At 40.8% G+C, this 22,364-nt stretch overlaps 1 protein-coding gene across 4 annotated transcripts in view; it reads right to left on the bottom strand.

The window, feature by feature from the left end:
• Positions 1-9,914: 9,914 nt before the first annotated feature.
• Positions 9,915-22,364, bottom strand: part of MCCC1 (methylcrotonyl-CoA carboxylase subunit 1) — a 59,863-nt gene continuing 47,413 nt past the window's right edge. For 2 of the 4 annotated variants that reach the window (XM_045502830.1, XM_045502831.1), the window contains exons 15-19: positions 18,127-18,176; positions 14,829-14,966; positions 13,398-13,505; positions 11,015-11,086; positions 9,915-10,239 (exon numbers count right to left, since the gene is read on the bottom strand). In XM_045502830.1, coding sequence (XP_045358786.1) covers positions 10,111-10,239; positions 11,015-11,086; positions 13,398-13,505; positions 14,829-14,966; positions 18,127-18,176 — 497 coding nt within the window. In that variant the 3' untranslated portion in view covers positions 9,915-10,110. The other 2 variants (XM_045502832.1, XM_045502833.1) reach the window with 2 other exon arrangements.

Genomic DNA, 22,364 nt, shown 5'->3' with positions numbered 1-22,364 from the left:
TTTGTACTTTCATAAATAATCTTGTATTCATAACTTCACCTATTTTTCTTAAATAGGGTCCCTCCAAATTGTAAAAGCCTCAGGACTCACAAAATCTGGATCTGCCCCTAGGCAGAGCAATCCTGACTATTAGACGTTCTTTGCTTCCAGATGGATCACACAATGTGACACCATCCATTTCCCAATTAGAAATGTTCCACATGTTTCTGAGGGAGCCACTTAGAAGAATTGACTGCCTTTCATGAGAACATGGTAAATGGTTTGGGTTTGGGTTTCACAGCAGTGGACCTCCAGACCTGGCTTCCTCTTCTTGAGAGACAGTAACACAAGTCTCGGGAGCAAGGCTGGTGAATTAATCACCTCCCTAACTAGTCCCTCCACTGTGGAGTCGCAAACAGAAGCCTAGCTTGTTAGGCACACAGAATATTTACAACAAATCTAAATAGTCTGCCAACACTGAAAAATGAAGAGATTTCATGTGAAAAGTTGGCTTTCTGACTTCTTTTAAGCAATTGGAAGACATGACCCCTCTGAGCCCACATTCCCCCTTGGCACTGGCTGGGTGGAGCCAAGGGACAGCTTCTTTCTGAAGCCAACCTCTTCCCTGAAACCCTGCTGCTTCACTTAAAAGATATTCTGGGGGCGCCTGGGTGGCTCAGTTGGTTGAGCGTCCGACTTCGGCTCAGGTCATGATCTCGCGGTCCGTGCATTCAAGCCCCGCGTCGGGCTCTGTGCTGACAGCTCAGAGCCTGGAGCTTGTTTCAGATTCTGTGTCTCCCTCTCTCTGACCCTCCCCTGTTCATGCTCTGTCTCTCTCTGTCTCAAAAATAAATAAACGTTAAAAAAAATAAAAAAAAATATTCTGACTGCTTGGTCCCTGGAGGCGTTTGTGAACCCTGATCTAACTATTACCTTGCATTAATACAAATTAAATTTAAAGGTAACAAAGAGTACCCCAAGATACTCCAAGATGAGTTTCTGGTACCAATATTTCCTCAGCACTTTACAAAGGTGCTAATAAGGTATCCCCCCAAATGGAGTTAAACTATCTAACGATATACAACACGAATAAAATCAGAAATGTGCAAAGGTTCATCTCAAATGAAATAACTTCCCAATCAGAAGCAGTGAGAAGCAGCTAAACATAACTATAGATCTGTGGTTCTTGAATTTGAGAATGCATCAAAATCTCACCTGGAGACCTTGTTAAAACAGATTTCTGGGTCCCATCCCAGCGTTTCTGATTCATTAGGTGTAGGTGGAGTGGGGCTGGGAATTTGCATTTCTAAGAAGTTCTGAGGTTTTGCCCAGGCTGCTGGTGCAGGAACGCTTTTTGAGAACCATTGCCACCTGTTAGTCAAAATGCTGTCTGTCCCCTGGCTAGAGGCCTGGGAGCTTGTTAGGAATGGAGAATCTCAGACCCTTTCCAGACCAATGGAATCAGGAGCAGGTGGTTTGTAGGAACATTACATTGTTTAAAATGTTTTATTTATTTTTGAGGGAGAGAGAGTGTGTGAGTGAGGGAGGGACAGAGAGAGAAGGGGTCACAAGACCCCAAGTGGGCTATGCTCTGAGAGCAGCAAGCCTGATGCAGAGCTCCAACTCACAGACTGTGTGAGATCATGACCTGAGCCTGAACTAAGGTCAGATGCTCAACCCACTGAGCCACCCAGGCACCCCAGAAGGTTACATTTTGAGATACACTGAGCTAACTGTTCAAAAACACTCCTGGGAAAAATCACCTGGATGTTTGTTAAATACACAGAACACCAGACCTTTCTCTTAGAAATTCTTATTCAGAGATCTATTTTTGTTAAGTACTCCAGGTGATTCCTATCATTAGGAAAGCTTAGGATGAATAGGTCAATGGTGACTTAATAAATCTAAAGAAAGAACATGTTAGTAAAATGGGGATGACCAAGAGAAACGTAGAAAAGTAGGAAATCCCAGAAGAGAAAACTGGTAGCATGATTTCAACTGTTTGAGGCTCTTTAGCCGCTGGTATGCATTTCTTTTGTGGGGAGAGATGCATCAAATTGTTAGATCGTATAAAATGCACCAGATTCCTTTCATCTGGGTCCCTGCCTATCAAGAACACTTGTCATTATAATGTGGCTTCCCTGTGCTTTTCACACCAGGAGAAACACAGCAGTCAAATCAATCTGAGTATTCTGATTTGACTCACAGGTACACCTTTCACTGTGAATCAAGAACTCATCATTAAGGTGTTGATATATTTTTCTGTGTGTTCTTCTTAGAGCTGTTTGATCTCTGAGAAATCAAACCACTTAAACAAAATCAAATTTCTGGGCATGTGTGTATGTTATTCTGATTGAAGAAGGGGCAAATTCTTTTGCCCATAAAGTTTTCTTATGTAGATTCTACTGTATAGTTTTTAACTTTTTTGTACATTCAAGTAAGTCAGATTTTTTGAAAGAATTACATTAGCAAATAAAAGGCTGCAGACAATATAACAAAATCTGTAAAGCAGAGTTGGTGAGAAAATTGCTTTTAAAAAAAATTTAAGTATAGTTGACACACATTAGTTTCAGGTGTAGGGTGTAGTGACTGGACGACTTCAGGTGTTATGCTCACAAGTGTAGCTACCATCTGTCATTATACAATACTGCTACAATATCATTGACTGTATTCCTTATGCTGTGTTTAATTTTTTTTAACATTTATTTATTTTTGAGACAGAGAGAGACAGAGCATGAACGGGGGAGGGGCAGAGAGAGAGGGAGACACAGAATCCGAAGCAGGCTCCAGGCTCTGAGCCATCAGCCCAGAGCCTGACGCGGGGCTCGAACTCACGGACCGCGAGATCGTGACCTGAGCTAAAGTCGGATGCTCAACCGACTGAGCCACCCAGGCGCCCCTATGCTGTGTTTTTGATCGCTGTGACTCACTTATCCTATAACTGGAAACTTGGATCTCCCACTCCCTTCACCCCATTTTGCCCATCCCCCACTCAATCCTGCAGCCACTAGTTTGTTCTCTGTGGAAATTGTCTTTATTTTTTTAAAGTTTATTTATTTCTTTTGAGAGAGAGAGAGAGAGAGAGAGAGAGAGAGAGTGAGTGTGCACACACAAGCAGAAGAGGGGCAGAGAGAGAGAGAGAGAGAGAGAGAGAGAGAGAAAATCCCAAGCAGGCTCTGTGCTGTCACTGCAGAACCCAATGCAGGGTTTAAAAACAAACTGTTAGATCATGACCTGAGCCGAAATCAAGAGTCAGATGCTTAACTGACTGAGCCACCCAGGTGCCCCTGGAAATTGTTTGAAATTAACAAATTCTTTCAGTTTTTGTAATGAAATATTGGCCTTCAGGAGTCTTATCTTTTCTCTTAATCTGTCTCCACAATTGTCCACAAGAAAGGCAAAATTTTACCCTTCTCCTTAAAAGACATAAATGATCACTGAATCTACCTGCTAAGTAAGTTTTCCCAAATACCAGAGATGTCCGAAGTCTTTTTGCGAAGTACAAATCTCTGAAAGTGAGACCACATTGCCTGCCCCCCTGTCCATCTACGCCCCACTCCCACCGTTTCATCCGGGAAATTAACAAATTCCTCACCGATGTTGAGCTATGGTATTTCTCTTAAGGTTTCAAGAGAATGATCTTGTTCTGGAAATGAGACCACCAGAAGATCAGCTTGTCTGGAGGGTGTTTGAATGTTAAAAACCGTTCTTTCAGAATGGGGGTTATCTCCAAGGTTCTAACTCCACCGTAAGTTGCACTGAGTTTTCTAGTAGGATGGCTTGGCAAGTAGCACACCTGTGACTCTCTGGTCAAACATGGGGGCCACGGTACCATTAAGTTCTCCAGGTGAAGATCTGCAAGAACGAGGAGATATTTGGCCAAGGAGGGAACATTCTCAGAAAATGTGAAGAGGGGAATACAAGTTTGGATGAGTAAAGTTGCCTTTCCCTCTGCCTTGCTACTTCAGGAGATAGCGTTATACAAGAAAGCAGAGGATTTGGGAATGAAAAGTCCTGGTTTCGGTCTTGGTCCCAACAGGTGTGGGAAGTATGATTGTGTGCAAATTATTCTCACAATCTCAGCTCCCTCAAATTGCTATGAGGATAATATAGGTGATTCCTCCCTTGGTGATAAAATATCAGCACATCATAAAATGCCTTATAAATGTGAGTTGTTATTGCGGGCACCGTAACAATACCTTCAAATGTAGGTATATTTAGCTTAATTTTTAAATAATTCATTATTAGTCTCTGACCAAGCAATTTACTTCTAGGGATTTATCCTAACAGATATAATTGTGTATGTGCAAAATGAAATATTGTCTGGTTATTCACTGCACTTTTTGGTCATAGCAAGGCTTTGAAAACAACCTAGATGTCCACCAGTAAACGTCTGGTTGAATAAGTCATGTCCATTTAGTGGGACAAATGGAACAAATGGAAAAACCGTGTAGCTCTGAAACAGACTAAGGAAACTCCCTGTATATTGTTATGGAAGCATCTCTAAGACACATGGTTAAATAACAAAAGCAAAGTGCAGAATTTGATCTTTACTGTAGAAGGTAGGAAATTAGACCACAGAGTTGTATTTGGTTTTGAGTGCATGGAGAAACACTGGAAGGATACACAACAAACAATTAATAGCGGCTCAAGGTTGCCAGGGGTGTGGGGGCTGTGGATAGGAGGGAGATTTTCCCTGTATACCTTTTAAAATACATTTTTAGGTTATGAACCATGGGCATGTATTACCTATTCAAACATTAATACTTATCTGAGAAGAGACTAATGGCACTTACATGGCCAATGAACTAAAGACCTATGACCCGTCTTGCATATAGATCTTCGATAATTGCTTGATGTATTGTATTAATGTGGAATGACTCCAGGGTTAGGGTGTGTGGTGGGTCTGGCTACAGAGGAGTAAGGAAGGTTGAGGGCAAGTGTTACTCATTGTGGATGGGGTAGACTACTTAGAATGACACATCAAAAATGGAAGCTCTAAGTGGGGCCAGATGGTCAATAGGAGAACAGAGTTAGGTGGGATGCCGGTCTGAATTGTGATTAGCATGACACCTGCTTTCAGTAATGGGGGAAAAACCACCATGCCTGACGACATAGGTAGTAATGATAAAGGAGTAACAATAACCGAGAAGAGAGAGAAGTCCCAAGTTATCTTTTGTTGCTGTTGTTAGTGTTTTTTTTTTTTTGTTGGTTTTTGGTGAGGAGGTGGTGGATTTGGAGAATTATTTCTAATCTAAACAAAGGGTTCAGCACAAAGCTAATGAGGGGTGGTATGTACAAAGAATGAGGTTAGCCGTCTTAGGAGGGAGGGAGTTACACCAAGGCTGTGACTTGGGAGGTTTAAGGGGAGAATGTTCACACTGCACTTGCAACTCGCTGTAGGAGTCTGAGCCAGTTAGAGGCACAGGGCATTCTGATTCCCATCATCCAGCATGTGGGAGACAAATGTCAGGGTGACAGGGTAATCATTGGTATCAGCTAGGATCTGCTAATGATCCAGGCACTCCCTGGTCCAGAAGGAACCTAGGGTTCTTCATGGGGGGGTGGGGGCGGATAGGCAAGACTGTTCCTAGTCGGATAGGCAAAGCCTGCGACTTTGAGAGCTGTGGAGCGTGGCCGAGCCTCCTGGGATGCCCTATACTTAGAGTCTGGTGGAGTAGAACCGCTACCCCAAGGCTGCAGCTCCCTGGGGCCAGCCCTCAGGGAGCAGTGTGTCATTAGCAGGAAGGCACTAATGACCCAAGGCTCCCTGCTCTGGGCTTGGAGGACAGCATTTGGGGACATCCATCTCCTTCCCTCTCACCACACAGTTTAAATCACATTTTCCTCTTTCTGGGTGTCTTGAAGCTTGGTGTGAAAATCTAGGAGTGCTTTTGGAGATCCCCTGATGAAAGGTGCAACAGAAGTGCAAGGTATTACTATCAACACTGTAAATATTTTAACCACAAGTGTCACGTGTACACAGAACATAGATGTACATTTCAGCTTCTAATATTCCTAAGAGAACTATTTGAAGGTTAAGAACGGCAAGCGTGCAAGGGTGAGAAGAGAAGCCAGTCGTGGAGGAAAAACAGTGAGTGCAGCCAAGGAAGAGACCTCCCTACTCTGCTGCCCTACGGAAGTGGTGACACCCACTCACACAGAGGCTGAAACCAGACAACGTAGCCCCCCCGCCCCCCGCGCCATCTACACACACGTGTCACAACGTATGTAAAAGATGGAGCTAGTGCAGCCTGTCCTTTGTGCAGGAAACATGCTGCTTCTGGGCGTGCTGCTGTCCCATTAGCATGCGGGCTCTAGGACATGCCAGCCTGGCAGCCCACTGTCGCAGAGGGAGGGGACCATGGAGGCTTCCTCAGATGGCACCATAGTCTGCCTGTGGTTGACAGGTGCCTGGGTGACACTGGAGCAGACCAGAGCTGGGGGGAAGTGAGTGAAGAGAGGGGACGGAGTGATGCGTGTCCAGGTAGAGGTTTTCACCACCGCAGGACCCGGGAATTTCGCTGACAAGGATAACCAGCTGAGCTGGATTTAGAGCAGTTCCTTAATTCCTCTGGAGCAGTAACAGCAGTTAAAAATTAATACTATCAGTTGCGTGTAAATGATGTTCTAGGCACAGTGCTGAAGGCCACCTCTACATTTTCTCATTTAATCTCCAAAACAACCCAGTGAGGTAGCACTGCCACCCACCTTGACAGATGAAGCTCAGGGAGTGTAAATGACTTTGCCAGAGACACTACAGCGAGCGGCGGCGAGAGGAGGGTCTGAATGCAAGAAATTTAACTTCCAAGGCTGTCTAGACTACAATGCTACGTGGCCTCGCCAGCAATTAAAAAGCAGCCATCAGGGCTCTTAACTTTTGTTGTTTTCTTCCTTGTCCTAGACCCGAACACAACGCATCCAGAATGCTACTGTCGGAGATAAAGTAGCCAACTGCTATCTTCCAATCATACACCTCTGGTTTTGACCCATGCTTACAAATGGAGGTTATCCAAAAGAAAAGCTACTCTTAAGTCCTGGAGATGTGTACCAAGCTCTATCTTCTCCACCTGGCCCGTCCAGCTCTGGCATCTGTATCTGGTGCCTGTTTTGGTCTCCCTGTCTTTAGTCTCTCTCTCACCAATCTGTACTTCAGACTGTGGACAGAAACAGCTTTGAAAAACATGCCTGTTTGAAAATCTCCAGGGCTCCAGCTGCCTCCAGAATAAAGTCCTTTCCCTGCTGGGCAGCCACTTCCCCAGCCCCTGCCTGCCGCACCCCGGTGCTCCAGCCCAAGCCGGATCGCTCTGTGCCCTGAATGCTGAGCGCACTTCCATGCCTTACTGTTATTATTAGCCCGTGCTAGTCCCTCTCCCTGCAATGGCCTTATCTTACCTTCTTTCTCCGCTAGCAAATGGCTGTACTCCAAAGCCCCGTTCAAACGTCACTGCCTCTCCCTCAGCTTCCCAACCCAAAGTAGAATTTATGACACCGCTCACCTGGCCCCGTGGCACCTAGTGCACAGGTGTATCATGCTATGAATTATGGTGCGTTCTACACAGCTGGATCCTGTTTCCCATTAATTAGGGCAAGGGCAAAAAAAAAAAAAACCAAAAATGTTTCTTACCATCTTGGTTTCCAGACGCTCTGGTGTGTATGATGGTACATGCTGTCTTTAGGAGGAACAGAGGCAGTCAGGTGCAAAGGAACTCTGTCCACACAGCACCGCAGGAGGCGGTGAATTCCACCAGTATGTGGGTACCACTGGCTTTAAATTCCTTCCATGAATATTATTACCTCTGACCAACACAGCGAGGTAACAAGGAAACCGAGAGCTTGATCTTATTCCACTGGAAGAGACGAAAGGGGGCAAATAGCAACCCCAAATTTCTACCTGAGCGCCTTTGCTTTTCCCGCTTTTAGAGTTTTGTTTGTTTTAGTTTTGTAGCCTCTGCTGCGAAAAATATCGTTTTCAAAAAGCGCTGGTTGAGATGGCCTTCTCCTTTTTTACCCCATGCTAAAATACCTGCAGGAACTTCTTCCCAATGGGTGTTCCAGGCTCTATTCTTCTCTTCCTCCATCCACTGGCATATTGCTGCCAGATGAAATTTTTAAAAATACTATTTGAATTATAAAAAGTTCCTATGTAACATGTTAGATACGAAGCATAATTGTTTGATAAATATAACCAACCAACCATCAGCCCTACGAGAACACTAGCGGTCGCTGGCATCCACCTCTATATGCCTCACCCATCTCAACCCCTGGCCCAATACCTAATACTTTAAATACCCTGCCTTTAACTTTATGATTCCAAGATTCATCCTTGTGGATATTCTTATCCTGTTTATTTTGTTGTTACATAGTATTCCACTGTGTGGCATACCAGCGTTACTTAGCCCTTCTCCTGCCAATCAACTGGGATTGCTTCCAGTGTTATGGGTATTGTGGCCATGAACATTCTTGGTGCACAAGTGCATTTGTGCATTTCTAGAAGTCAGGTCATAGGGTATGCAGATGTTCAACCTTGTGAAATAATGTCGAAGTTTCTCAAAGGGGCTCTACTAGCCAAATTTTCTCCCAAATTTTCCTTGCTAAAATATAATTCAATATAACTGCCCCTTGCAAGATAAAATCCAAACCTACTCCTCCATGCCAGTTAGTCTGGCCCCAACCTAAATGTCACAGGTTTTCTCATATAGCCTCCCAAGGACCTCCCACTCCTGTTGGGCAGATCTGTTCTTGGATATAGAACACACCTTATTCACGTTCAATAGTGAAGCCTTGCTTCTTCATTTCTAGTCTACAAGTTCCCCCTCCCCACTCTTGCTCTGGGTTCTCCTTCCTCTATGAGGTCTGCCTTGATTACACCTGCCCACAGAGCTCTCTCACCCCAACCCCTAAAATACCTATTTTCTGCACCAGTCACTTGACATCGGTCTTCACCCCCACCCACATCTTAGGATACTGAGTTTCATCCTGCCTTGTTGGAAAAATAGACGTTCTAACTAGGATGTGTAATCAGATTTGAGAACTCCACATTTCCAATTTTACTATTTGGGACTTCCTCACCACTCTCTTGACAATGGAATTGCTTTCTTGGCAGCCAGGAGATAGATCAATTTTGGGTTTGATGTTTTCCCACGTAACTTTTTTTTAGGTTTTATTTATTTATTTATTTAACTTTTTTTTTTTTAACGTTTATTTATTTTTAAGACAGAGAGAGACAGAGCATGAATGGGGGAGGGGCAGAGAGAGGGGGAGACACAGAATCTGAAGCAGGCTCCAGGCTCTGAGCCATCAGCCCAGAGCCCAACGCGGGGCTCGAACTCACGGACCGTGAGATTGTGACCTGAGCTGAAGTCGGACACTTAACCGACTGAGCCACCCAGGCGCCCCTATTTATTTTTAATTTTTTTAAAGTTTATTTATTTTGAGAGAGAGAGGGGGAGAGTGCATGCACAAATGGGGGAGGGGTAGAGAGGAGAGACAGAATCCTAAGCAGGCTCCATGCCATCAGCACAGAACCTACAAACCACAAGATTATGACCCGAGCCGGGATCAAGAGTCAGACGCTTAACTGACTGCACCACCCAGACACCCCTTAGGTTTTAGTTATGTAAGCAACCTCTACGCCCAGTATGGGGCTTGAACTCACAACCAGGAGATCAAGAGTTGCGCACTCCTCCAAACGAGCCAGTCAGGTGCCCCAGAAAAATCACTTTCAACTCAATCATATTTTCAGATTTGCATCCGTCTCTGAAACACGTCCATTTTCATCATGATCGTAAATGGGAAATAATTAAACAACCTTTTCTCTTCCAATCATTCTCTTTTGATCAAGTTGCTGCCCGCCTTCCTAAAAGACACTACAGTGTATACAATTTGAGGCAGAAACAAACTATATTAGCTTCCAATAAAAAAATATACTTCAATTTATTAGTATGAAATAGATAATTTATTGTGTTTGTGACCCAAGTACATGATTCTCAAATATTAGCCTAATTGTACAATCATTTAGTAAAACTGATGTTTATTAGACTCCGAGAAAAGCAGGAAGGCACTTTCTCTTTTTGGTGTACAGATACTATATTTAAGATACTGCTTAATTGGACATTTCTTTGATGGCATTTATTCTGCTTCTCTTTTGTCTGATTCCTCTTCCTCAAACTCGATTAAAGGAGCATGTCTGTTGGCCTGAGAACCTTCTTGGTAGAACACTTTCTTGATTGTGCCGTCCTTTGGGGCCTTTATGGTAAGCTGCAGGGACACAAGACACGGCCGTGGCTGTAATACTAATGAAGACTGAGCACACAGCAAGGCAACAGAGACGAAAGTGAAAAATAAAGCCAATTGTTTTGAGGTTTCTCAAGCATGGCACCCAAAGGATATAACATTTTTATGGTGTGCTTTGCAGTTGTGAGGAGTCACTACTTTGACGTACCTGTAACACCTGCAAGGTTGCTAATCGGGAAGCTCTAGTCTAGCTGGTAATTCTCAACAAGTTTCACAGTAGAGTCTCACCCGGGAAGCTGTTAAAAACTGACGATCCTTGGGCCCCACTCCAGGAGATCCCAATTCAACCAGTCTGGGGAAGTAGTTTTTCAAAGCTCTCCCCCTCAGATGACGGTAACATGTGGTCTGGCTGAGAACTACTGGCCTACAATTTCTAAAGACCTAAAATAGCTAATCTAGTTTGATTGAGGTTTTCACTTTGATACTGATGCTTGGCATCCTAAGTTTGGCCTTAGAAAATACCAACGATTAACAGTCAACTGGCTAACTGCCTGAATTTAAGGAATTGACAATTTCTTTGATTTTAGCATCAGAACCGACAGGTGCAGTTTCACCAAATTAAAATGAAAATATATTTAAGGGGAGGATGGTTTTAGTTTTGTTTCCTGCAGTTAATGTTTCATCAATCCATGGCTCTTAATATTTAAAATGGGTATTAGCTTACAAAATAAGGCAAAAGAACAATTAGATCTGATAGTTCCCTAAGTTTAATTGGAAAGTGAACTTATGATTTCATTACCTCCATTTTCATGGCAATCATAACCATTAGAGAATCTCCAGCTTTTACTTTGTCTCCGACTTTCACAAATACCTAGAGATTAAGAGTGACAGGTTAATATTTAAAAACACAGAGGTTCCGGGGTGCCTGGGTGGCTCAGTCAGTTAAGCGTCCGACTTGGGCTCAGGTCATGATCTCGCGGTTCGTGAGCTTGAGTGCCACATTGGGCTCTGTGCTGACAGCTCGGAGTCTGGAGCCTGCTTCGGATTCTGTGACTCCCTCGCTCTCTGCCCCTCCCCCGCTCATGCTCTGTCTCTGTCTCTCAAAAATAAATAAACAATAAAAAAATTTTTTTAAACACAGAGGTCCCTCGTGGTCCACAGAGGTGGTATATAAACGTACACAGTAGAAGTATGGGTCTGTCTGGTTGTCTAATCTGTCAAAGACAGGTGTACAGGCACAAATCAGAGACCTACAGATCAATCTTGCACTGCTGGCCCTCTTGTCAGTGGGGAGCACTGCTCAGCTCCTTCTCCCCAACCCCAAACCATCTAGTTTTCCCTGAATCAGATGAATATGCTTTATATATTTCGAGGTCCTTTTGTGTTTTCATAAATGTACAGACAAGACATAACACCAACAGGGGAAGAACCAATGCACTTAAATGTCATGGGCAGGGTAGTGGGGCATGCCTGGTTTTCTAGATTTAATAGGTAGTCTAGGATAGTGCTCCAAGTTTTGAGTGCCCTGTGTGGTAAATGTATAGACGATCTTCATGTGAAAGAATTAAATTATTGGCAACCTTGGGGAAAAAAACAAACAAACCTGTATTTTCCATTTTTCATGTATAAGTGAACTCATATATCCCATATGGTCTCACTGTCTTCTTAGTTAACATGGTTATCAAGGAGTTTTTAGAAACATCACACAGTGGAATTAGGTTCCACAGTCAATGTGTAGAGCCAAAATTGTGAAAAATGAGAAACACCTCTGAAAGCCCCCAAATCACCCAATGCTGGGTGATGCTATAACAGTGTTTGATGAAATCAATGGTCTAGGGGGCGGCTATGGGGAAAATGTGCATTTTTCCCCTATGGATGTTCAGGGATGCCTACATTTTGGAATGTACACGGAAAGTGAGATTGAGTGAGTTAAAGGCAGATCAGAGTCTTTGAGCTCATACTCCCTCTGGGACAAACATGTGCAGAGGGGAATAGGGGGTGCAATCACTTTCACTACTTAAATAGTTATTTCCTCCTTCTTCTTTTTGGGTACCAACAATATAGAGTTGAATTTTTATGACTTGGATGCATTTAAAGGAACTCTACTATATTCAAGTGTATACATAAAAAAGACACTACTAATCTACCACCATTTGAAGTTACTTCAGCATGGATCTTAATTCTGAATATATACAGCATTCAACACCAAACCTCGTTGTTCTTCATCAGTACCAGCCTTTCAAATTTTAACACACATGTAGTTATGTACATTGGAAAAAAAAATGTTATTTAATGATAAATTGTTTGTGTTAAATTTGACATTAAAAAATAGCCCTTTTGGGTAATGCTTGGTGAATGCTCCATTTTAATCATAAAAAGACAAATTTAGATTATTTATACTTTGATGGAAATTTCCACTTTCAAAAATAACAGTATCATAAATTAGGAAAACGGGTATTTTCATTGAAGACTGAACATAGAACATCAATCTATCACATAGTCTCGTTTTAAGATTTTCCTTCCTTCCTGCCTGCCTGCCTGCCTGCTTTTATAGAGTGAGCGAACAGGGGAGGTGCAGAGGAAGAGGGCCACACTCAGCATGGAGCCTGATGCGGGGGCTCGATCTCATGACATGACCTGAGGTGAAATCAAGAGTCAGATGCTTAACCAACTGAGCCACCCAGGAGCCCTGAGATTTTATTTTATTTTTTAAAAATGTTTATTTATTTATTTTGAGGTGGGGGGGAGAAGAGAGAGAGAGAGAGAGATAAAGACAGAGAAAGAGAGAGAGAGAGAGAGAGAGAGAGAATGAATCCTGGGCAGGCTGAATGCTGTCAGTGCAGACCCTGATGCCAGGCTTGATCCCATGAACCATGAGATTATGACCTGAGCCCAAATCAAGAGTCAGAGGCTTAAGAGACTGAGCCACCCAGGTGCCCCTAAAGATTTTATTTTTAAGTAATCTCTATACCCAACACAGGGCTTGAACTTACAACCCCAAGATCAAGAGTCACATGCTCTACCGACTAAGCCAGCCGGGTGTCCCAGTCTCTTGTTTTCTTCAAGAGGATACTTCCCAATGAGAGAGATTGGAGAGAGAAAAATAATATATATGACTAAGTTCAATGGAGATATTTACTGGGCCTTACTGAACATCATTCTGTATACATTCACATGATTACCTTTTCAATGGTACCCGTCATAGGAGCTATGGCACCTTCCTGAGTTCCATCCGAGCTCATTGAAGACAAGTATTTGGGGACTGGAATGTCAATCTGAGTACTTCCCGCCTGTAAACAGAAAACAAACTGGAACTGAAATCAAGTTCAAATCGCTGTAGTTTTGAATCACTGTTTCAAATCACTGTACCCTGAGGTAATGACTGTTTCCAAGCTATTTGTTAAATCTTTAATACCAGGGTTCTAATCTAGCTTTGTGACCTTAAGCAATTACTAAACTCCTCTTAGTCTTGGTTTCCCATTATAAAGGAGTATTGGCATCATGCCTCACAACAGGATTAAAGGAATTAATGTACGTAACTGTTGCTAAAAAATAGCCACTATCTGATAGCCATTTTGAGTAGCATCTCCACTATCAAGTGTTTAGACTAAGCCAGAAACTGTTCTTAACAGTTTTATACATATGTGTGTGTGTGTGTGTGTGTGTGTGTGTGTATGTATATATATGGTCATCAAAACAAGTTTATGAGGTAGGGAGGTACTGTTATTATTCCTGTTTATAGATGGGGGAACTGAAGCCAGGGAGTTTAACTTGCCATAGGTCACACAGCTGCTCAGAGGTAGAGCCAAGATTTGAACCAAAGCAGCTTCACATTCCAGAACTCCCGCTCATCACCACTCCACCAAACTGCCTCCACCACCATACTGTTCCGGCAATAACTATGGAAAGGAATGCCTAGTAAAGTGAAATCATCCTTGATTCTGTATACAGTAGTTTAATTACTGGAATATAAAGGACTATGATCTGTAAGGTGTTTTTCAAATGTGAGAAGACTCTGAAGAGGACACAGTGTATTTGATAATGCATTTTCTTTTCTGCCCGTGCAGAAACTATGGGCTCATCAGGCAGCAGGCCCGTGAGAGCAATGAGTCAGGAAATAAGCTCCTGACCAAAGATATGCCAAGTCTGTCTCAATCATCAACCATCCTTTGACTGCCAAGACACTACCCCTTCTGACTGCCCCCATCCCCACAAGAAACATCCAGTTCATAGACTCGCTCTCAGGGGTCACCTCCTCCCAAATCCCCAGAATTCCAAGTGCCAGGAGGATGGGCAAAGTATTCAGGCATCAAATCTCAGAGAGAAGATTGCCCAATGGGCAGTGAGATACTCTCTGACAATAAGGATGTAAGGGCATGTTTCAGAATTAAAGGCAGCAAATGGTATGTGTCTATCAGGGAGAACATGTGTGGACAAAAGAACTAGGGAAGGCAGAAATCTGGCAAAGAAACAGAGTGGAGAAGGAAACACAGAGGAAAGGTCATGGCAGTGATGGAAGGAAGCAAGGTCTTTCTAATCTTTTAGTGAATTGCCTTCGGTCAAGCAATTTTCTCCCAAACCTCAACAGTGTTATTATAAAAAAGGGACATTACCATGGAAAATAGGTAAATAGTGTTTTCCAGGATAATTAGCTTAGTTTTACTAGCAACTCCATTAACAGAACATTTCAGGTAAGTGCAGTCTCCCTCATTACAAAGATCACCAAGGACTCGGAAAGTTTTATCTTGAATCTGAAAAAACAATAACAACAAAAAACAGAAAAATAAGATTCTTAAAAAATAAATAACCCTACAGAATTAATAAAATCAGAATCGATTCTTTACTATTAACAGTTTCAAAAGGTAACAGGTAAAATATTTTTTTTTAAAAAGCCCTGTAGGAACTTTGCCCCTAAGATTCATAAACAAAGTACTCTACATAGAAATAGCAGTTAAGGTAATTAAAAGAAAAAAAAAACCCAGAGAACATATCTATAGTGCCATAATGCTACAGATAAATGTTCATTTAAGGATAACAATAAAAATGTGAAACAGAAATACAAATCAAATTAAGTAAAATTATCAAAATTTGGTTGACTATATTACATGTTAAGTATTCATTTCTGAGTACCTGAGGTCAAATTTGGGTTTACTATGCCAATGTCAGTAAAGAAAAAGGCCAGAACCACCTAATTAGATGGTGTATCTTTTATCTCCCCAAGATGTAGATAAAATTTATGGGTTTGAGTTATGAGTTAAGAAGATTAACTAGCTGGAGACAGCCACAATTTTTGCCCTTGAGGAGAGAGTGCCAATAAACAGACTTCACACTTGATCCTTCAAGGAAGCTGACAAAAGGACATGAAACCTTTCTGTTTTAAAAAATGTTTTCTCACATACACACCCAAGAAAAAAAAATTCCTTCACACACAGGAAATCCATTTAAATCTTCTCTATTTTTCATTTCAATTCCCATGAGGTTACTGTGAAAGTCCTGTGGCTATTCTTTTCAAATATACGATGTAGGCTAAGGTGAAATAGGTTACAGTGCAGTATTTATATGCTGCTTCTCATCTATCCTAAGTTAAATATGACATTTTACTGTGCTCTGTAACCTACTAAAACAGCCATGTGAATGTTTGTGAAATTCTCAGGACATAAAGGTTAGATGGGGAACAGTTTTGTTTAAAGATTTACACAAGCACATTCTAAATTTGTGAAATGTAGTAGTTCAATCTGGAGTTAACTTTACCAAGGGATATGAAGCATTCCCCAAACCAGAGGTACGAGTATCAGTTACAACTCTCATATACTAAAATACGTTGACCCCCTAGTTTTTCTGAATCTCAGTTTAAGAAATTGGTATCTCAGGGGTGCCTGGGTGGCTCAGTCGGTTAAGCATCCGACTTCAGCTCAGGTCATGATCTCACAGTTCATGAGTTTGAGCCCTGCATCGGGCTCTGTGTTGACAGTGCAGAGCCTGGAGCCTGCTTTGGATTCTGTGTCTCCTTCTCTCTCTACCCTTTGCCCACTCACACTCTGTTTCTCTCTCTCTCTCAAAAATAAATAAGCTTTAAAAAGAAAGAAAGAAAGAAAGAAAATGGTATCTCATAGTATTGGCAGATCCAAAGTATCCTTGATCAATCAATTTTGTTGGACTTAACGTCGTTTGGCTCATATTACAAATGATTTATTCTAGTCTCTGATTTTGTACTTTAATATATAGGAATTTGGTTGAGTTCTCACATTGTTTTTTTAACCCTTTCAGCATTTCATTTTGTCAGTGTAATGGATTCTTTTCATTGAGGGCTATCATAAACATTTTGACTAGAGATTCTCAAATTATGACCTGTGGATCTCTTGGGGTCCCCAAGACCCTTCTTGGGGTCCACAATATCAAACTACTTCATAATAATACTAATGGTATTTGCCTTTTTTAAAAATTCTCATTCTCTCATGAACAAACAGTGGGATTTTCTAGAGACTGCAGGACATGTGGTAATGTTACTCTGATAGCTAATGAACGTGTGCTTGTGTAATCTTAGGTTTTAAATTTTCTCAGTTTATCCTACAACTCAACAACAACAAAAAACCAACCTGATTGTAAAAAGGCAAAAGACATGAATAGACATTTCTCCAAAGATGATATGGACAATTAGCATATGAAAAGATGCTCAACATCATTATTCATTATGGAAATGCAAATCAAAACCACAGTGAGATAACATTTCACACCCATTAGGATGGCTGTTAAAAAAAAGAAAAAAAAAAAAAAAAAAAACCCGGAAAGTAAATGTTGATGAGGATGTGGAGAAAAGGAAACCCTCCAATACTGTTGGTAGGAATGTAAAATGGTGCAGCCCCTACAGAAAACAGTATGGTAGTTCCTCAAAAAATTAAAAATAGAACATGAACATACAAACCAGCAATTCTGTTTGTGGGTGTATGTCCCAAAGGATTGAAAATAGGGTCTCAAAGAGATATGTGTCCCCCATGTACACAGAAGCATTATTCATAACAGGCAAAAGGTGGAAGCAACCAAGTCTCCATCAAGAGACGAATAAACAAAAGTGCGATATACAGAGGCAATGCAGTATCATTCCACTTTAAAAAGGAAGGAAACTTGGACATAAACTATGGCATAGAAGAACCTTAAAGACATTATGCTAAGTGAAATGTCCAATCACAAAAGGACAAATGTTGAGTGATTTCATTTATATGAAGTACTTAAAGTAGTCGAATTCATAGATACAGAGAGCCCACTGGTGTTTGCCAGGGGCTGAGGGGGGGTGGGCGGGGAAGGGGGCACATGGAGTGTTACTGTTTAAATGGGTACAGAGTTTCAGTTTTGCAAGAGGAAAAGAGATGGAAGGTGGTGGTGGCTGTACAACAATGTGATGGTATTTACACTCAAAAATGTTTAAAATGGTATATTTTACATTATGTATACTTTTGTAGAATATATATTAAAAATAACAGTAAGAAAAATATGCTCAGTTAAATTTTCTAAATGGTAAGTATTAATACATGTAATTAACACAAACAAAAGCTCTTTGAGGAGTCTCAGTAATTTGTAAGGGTATCCATGGATTTTGAGACCAAAAAGTTTGTGAATGGCTGCTTTAGATGTGAATACATGCACATACTTCAGGAATTCGTTAGCTGTCTAATTCAATGCTATTTTTTTAAAACAGGTTTTCATACTTAGGCGAACCACAGCCAAACTGAGGAAACAATCAGAAAGTGTAGAGGAGGTAATTTCCCCAAATTGGTCTGAAATAAAAACACATGACATTCTCCTAACTATAGTCCAATGGCTTGGGAGAAACCAGAGTGTGAACAAAGACCCTCCTCTGTATGAGAGAGATCAGAATTGGCTCTAAACTGTAAAAAGAAAACCAGTAAGTCTTACCTGCATGCTATATGACCCATCGAGGTTATATGTGACAGCTATGGCTACATCTTTATGAAAAAGGGGGGAAAATTGAAGAAAAGTTAGAAGACAATCATAGACGGGCATTCTAAAAATCTCTTTCAACCTAAAGATAACCAGCCTTTAGGGATACCAACATCTTTTAACTCCCTGACAAGATTTTTAAAAATCTATAGGTAAGTTCCAATAAAAGTGAATTTCAAACTTTTGTTTCTTAAAAAATGGACTTTTAGCAGACTCTTAAACTGATAGAGAACTGATGGTTACCAGAGGGGAGGTGGATGGGGGGGATGGGTGAAACAGATGAAGGAGATTAAGAGTGTACTTATCTTGATGAGCACTGGGTAATATATGGAATTGCTGGATCACTATATCGTACACCTGAAACTAATAAAACACTGTATGTTAACTATACTAAAAATTTTTTAAAGAGGGAGTTTTAGCTCTTTTAATGTTGTAGGATATTTTAGATATTTTTCTCTAAACAAGGAAAGTTAAAGTGTTAAAATAGGAAATGCAATGAATTGGGAGAGAGAAATTCTCATTTAAGACCCAAATTTGCCATCTGTGGTGTGATCACCTCTGTGATCTTGACTGTCCTTTAAAATCTGAGTCCTGATTTTCTGCCCCATTCTGACCTGTTAAATGGGTATGAGAATGTAACAGTGATTAAATAAATGTGAAACTGCTTTGTAAACTGTAACCGACCATATAAATATAATATACAATATATTTCATATTATTTTGTGGACACAGAATTGGTTACGGACTTTGCTAGGAGATGGAAATCAAAAGCTCTGTGGTGCAGAGAATGCAGACCAAAGTCACTTCATCGACTCCTGATACTTTAACCACCATTTTGATGCTGCCAGCTCACATCTATTTCCAGCCCTGACCTTCCTTCTCCAGAACTCTGATTAGTCATTCCCAGCTGGATGCTCTATCGGCACCTTAAAGTGAACATGGTAGGTCCAATAAATCAAATCATGTCCCCACTCTGCCTGCATTCCCTCCCGCCCTGGGAGCTCCATGACTGGCACTAGTATTCTCCTGGTCATCCAGATTTAAAACCTGTCATCCTTACCTTCTCCTTTGCTTTCCACATGCAATAGCCACTACAAAGCTGCCACATCCTTCCCTACCTGTCCTGTTCATTTCTTCCTTTCGTTCCCATCACTCAACCCTCATTCAGGCTGATGGCCAGAGGCCTGGCTGACTCTGAGGTCTTCTTGGAACTTTTTGCTTCCTGTCTCAGCCCTTCCAGCTGATGCTGCCTAGCATGTCTCCTCTATATTCAAAATACTTGGCCTGGTACTGAAGGCCCTGAACTCAGTCATATTTCCCACCCTTCTTCTACACAGCCCTATATTACAACGAAAAGGGAACATGGGCCAATTAATATTCTCCATATGTGCCTCCAGCCTTCGCCCCACTGTGCCTCTTTGCTCCACTCCCCCTTCACTGTGTCACCAGTCCCAGCCACCCCAACTGAAACCTTGCCCCTTGTTGACATCATGCTCATTCGTGGTCTTTGGGAAAAGTCTATGTGGAATGAAGTTGCTCTTCTCTGAACATTTAGACAGACTCCTACATATAGAACACCATTATAATTCTTTCCTCATCCAGTTTTATGATGGAATAATTTTTCTCTTTATCCGTTTTTTTTAAAAATTGCAAAAATAAAACCTCACAAAAGTCAAATACTGAAGTACATCAAGCAAAATGTGAAAGTCCTCTCTATTGCCCAGATATAACTACTATTGAACTCTTTAACACGTGAGCCCCTTCAAGTTTTTTAAAATGCACAAACTAGTATTTTTCTTTTATAAAAACAACATATTCTTATACATACTGTTCTGCAACCAACTTTTAAAAATTTATTTATTTTTCCAACCTTTTTTTAATTAACATGTGACATACATATCCACTTTGTCTTTCAATAGTAGCAAGTTTAATGATGATGATGATAATGACGGCAACTAATGTTTATTGACCACTTGCTATGTGACGTACAATGAGCTTTTGATGTGTTGTCTCATTTAATATCCACAACAACCCAAGGAAGTAATTACCACTACCATTCCCATTTATGGGTGAGGACACTTGATGCTTAGAGAGAGTGTGTCACTTGCCCAAGGGTCACAGACAACAGAGGAGCCAGAATTTAAACCCATAACAGTCTAACTCAAGGGTCTGCATTATGAACCGCTGCACCATATATCTTCCCAACATACTCACTTCTCCTTTGCCAGATGGTAAATTCCTTAAGGAAGAAAAGTAGGGACAAACACATCTTTTTTTTCTCTTCTTCACATTACTCAGAACATCTATTTTTTCAGAAACTTTGTAATGAACATATAAGTAAATGAAACTTCTCCGCCCTATGTCTTGTCAATATCTTTCAATCCTTCTTAAGAGAAAATGCATCCACTTACACCAGATTTGGGTTTTTTTTGATTTATGAAATATGAAAAGTATTTAGCTGATATGAATGCCAATAGAATCACAGTAAACACATTGCCAGGAAAAGTCTTTTTAAGAACATTTTAAAAAATTTGAATTATAATTGACATATAATATTAAATTAGTTTTGCATATACAACATAGTGATTCAGCAACGATATCCATTATGAAATGCTTACCATGGTAAGTGTATCACAGTATTATTGACTATATTCCCTATCATGTACTTTTCATTCCTATGACTTGTTTTATAACTGGAAGTTTGTACCTCTTAATCCTCCCCACCATTTCATTCGCCCCCACCTCTTTTGGCAACCACTAGTTTGTTCTCTATATTTATGAGTCTGTTTCTCTCTTTGTTATTTGTTTATTCACTTGCTTTGTTTTCTAGATTCCACATATAAGTGAAATCACATGGTATTTGTCTTTCTCTGGCTTATTTCACTTAGTATAATACCATTTAGGTCCATCTATGTTATCACAAATGACAAGATTTTCATTCTTATGGCTGAGTAATATTTCATTGTGTATATATACCACATCTTCTTTATCTATTCATCTATCGATAACCTACAGCTAATATCATACTCAATGATAAAAAGCTGAAAGTTTTCCCCCTAAGGTCAGGAATAAGACAAGGATGTCCACTCTCACCACTTTTATTCAATACAGTACTGGAAGTCCTAGCCACAGCGATCAGACAAAAAAATAAATAAAAGGTATTCAACTGATAAGGAAGAAGTAAAACTGTCATTGTTTGCAGATAATATGATACCATATATTGAAAATCCTAAAAACTCTCCCAAAAAACTATTAGATCTAATAAGTAAATTCAGAAAGTTGCAAGATACAAAATCAACACACAAAAGTCTGAATTTTTTTTAAGTTTTATTTATTTATTTTGAGAGAGAGAGAATGAGAGAGAGAGTGAGCACATAAGCAGGGGAGGGGCAGAGAGAGAATCCCAATCAGGCTCCCTGCTGTCAGCACGGAGCTCGATGAGGGGCTCAAACTCATGAACTGTGAGATCATGACTTGAGCCAAAATCAACAGTCGGTGGCTTAACCGACTGAGCCACCCAGGCACCCCCTACTGCATTTCTATTCACTAATAATAAAATAGCAGAAAGGTAAATAAAGAAAACAATCCCATTTACAATTACATCAAAGAGAATAAATTCTTTCATATATTATAGGGCAACTGACCTTATTCGTCCCTCCCTTAGTTATCTCTAGACCTCCACAAGAGAACCTTAAACATCCTCTTACCTATTTTTTAAATTAATTAATTCCAAGTCAGCTCTATGCCCAACATGAGGCTTGAACTCATGACCCCAAGATCAAGTCACATGCTCTACTCACTGAACCAATCAGGTATCCCATCCTCTTAATGTATTTAATAAGGTATGGAAGTTTAGCATGGTGCAGTGTTAGATAAGTGCATACACCCTGGAGTATGGGTTTGAATTCTGTTCCACCAATTACTTTTGTTATGATTTTAAGAAAATTATTAATCTCTCTAAACTTTGGCTCCCCATTTATAAAGTTGACACTAATAACAACACCAATTTCATTGGCTTGTTCTGAAAATGGAAATTAAATAATCCATGGAAAGAACTTAATAGCTGGCATATACCAAAAGCTCAAAAAATCTTAGCTATTATTGTTACTACTGAGGGTAGGGCAGGATTCTGTGAAGCATGGCCACTAGCAACCAAGTAAGAATATTTGTCAAGCCTTAAATATTTAAAATAC

The sequence above is a fragment of the Leopardus geoffroyi genome, chromosome C2 (assembly GCF_018350155.1).
Source record: "Leopardus geoffroyi isolate Oge1 chromosome C2, O.geoffroyi_Oge1_pat1.0, whole genome shotgun sequence".
In the NCBI taxonomy this organism is placed as follows: Eukaryota; Metazoa; Chordata; class Mammalia; order Carnivora; family Felidae; genus Leopardus; species Leopardus geoffroyi.
Note: the sequence above shows the minus strand (reverse complement) of the source record. Positions and strands in the feature narration are given on the sequence as shown.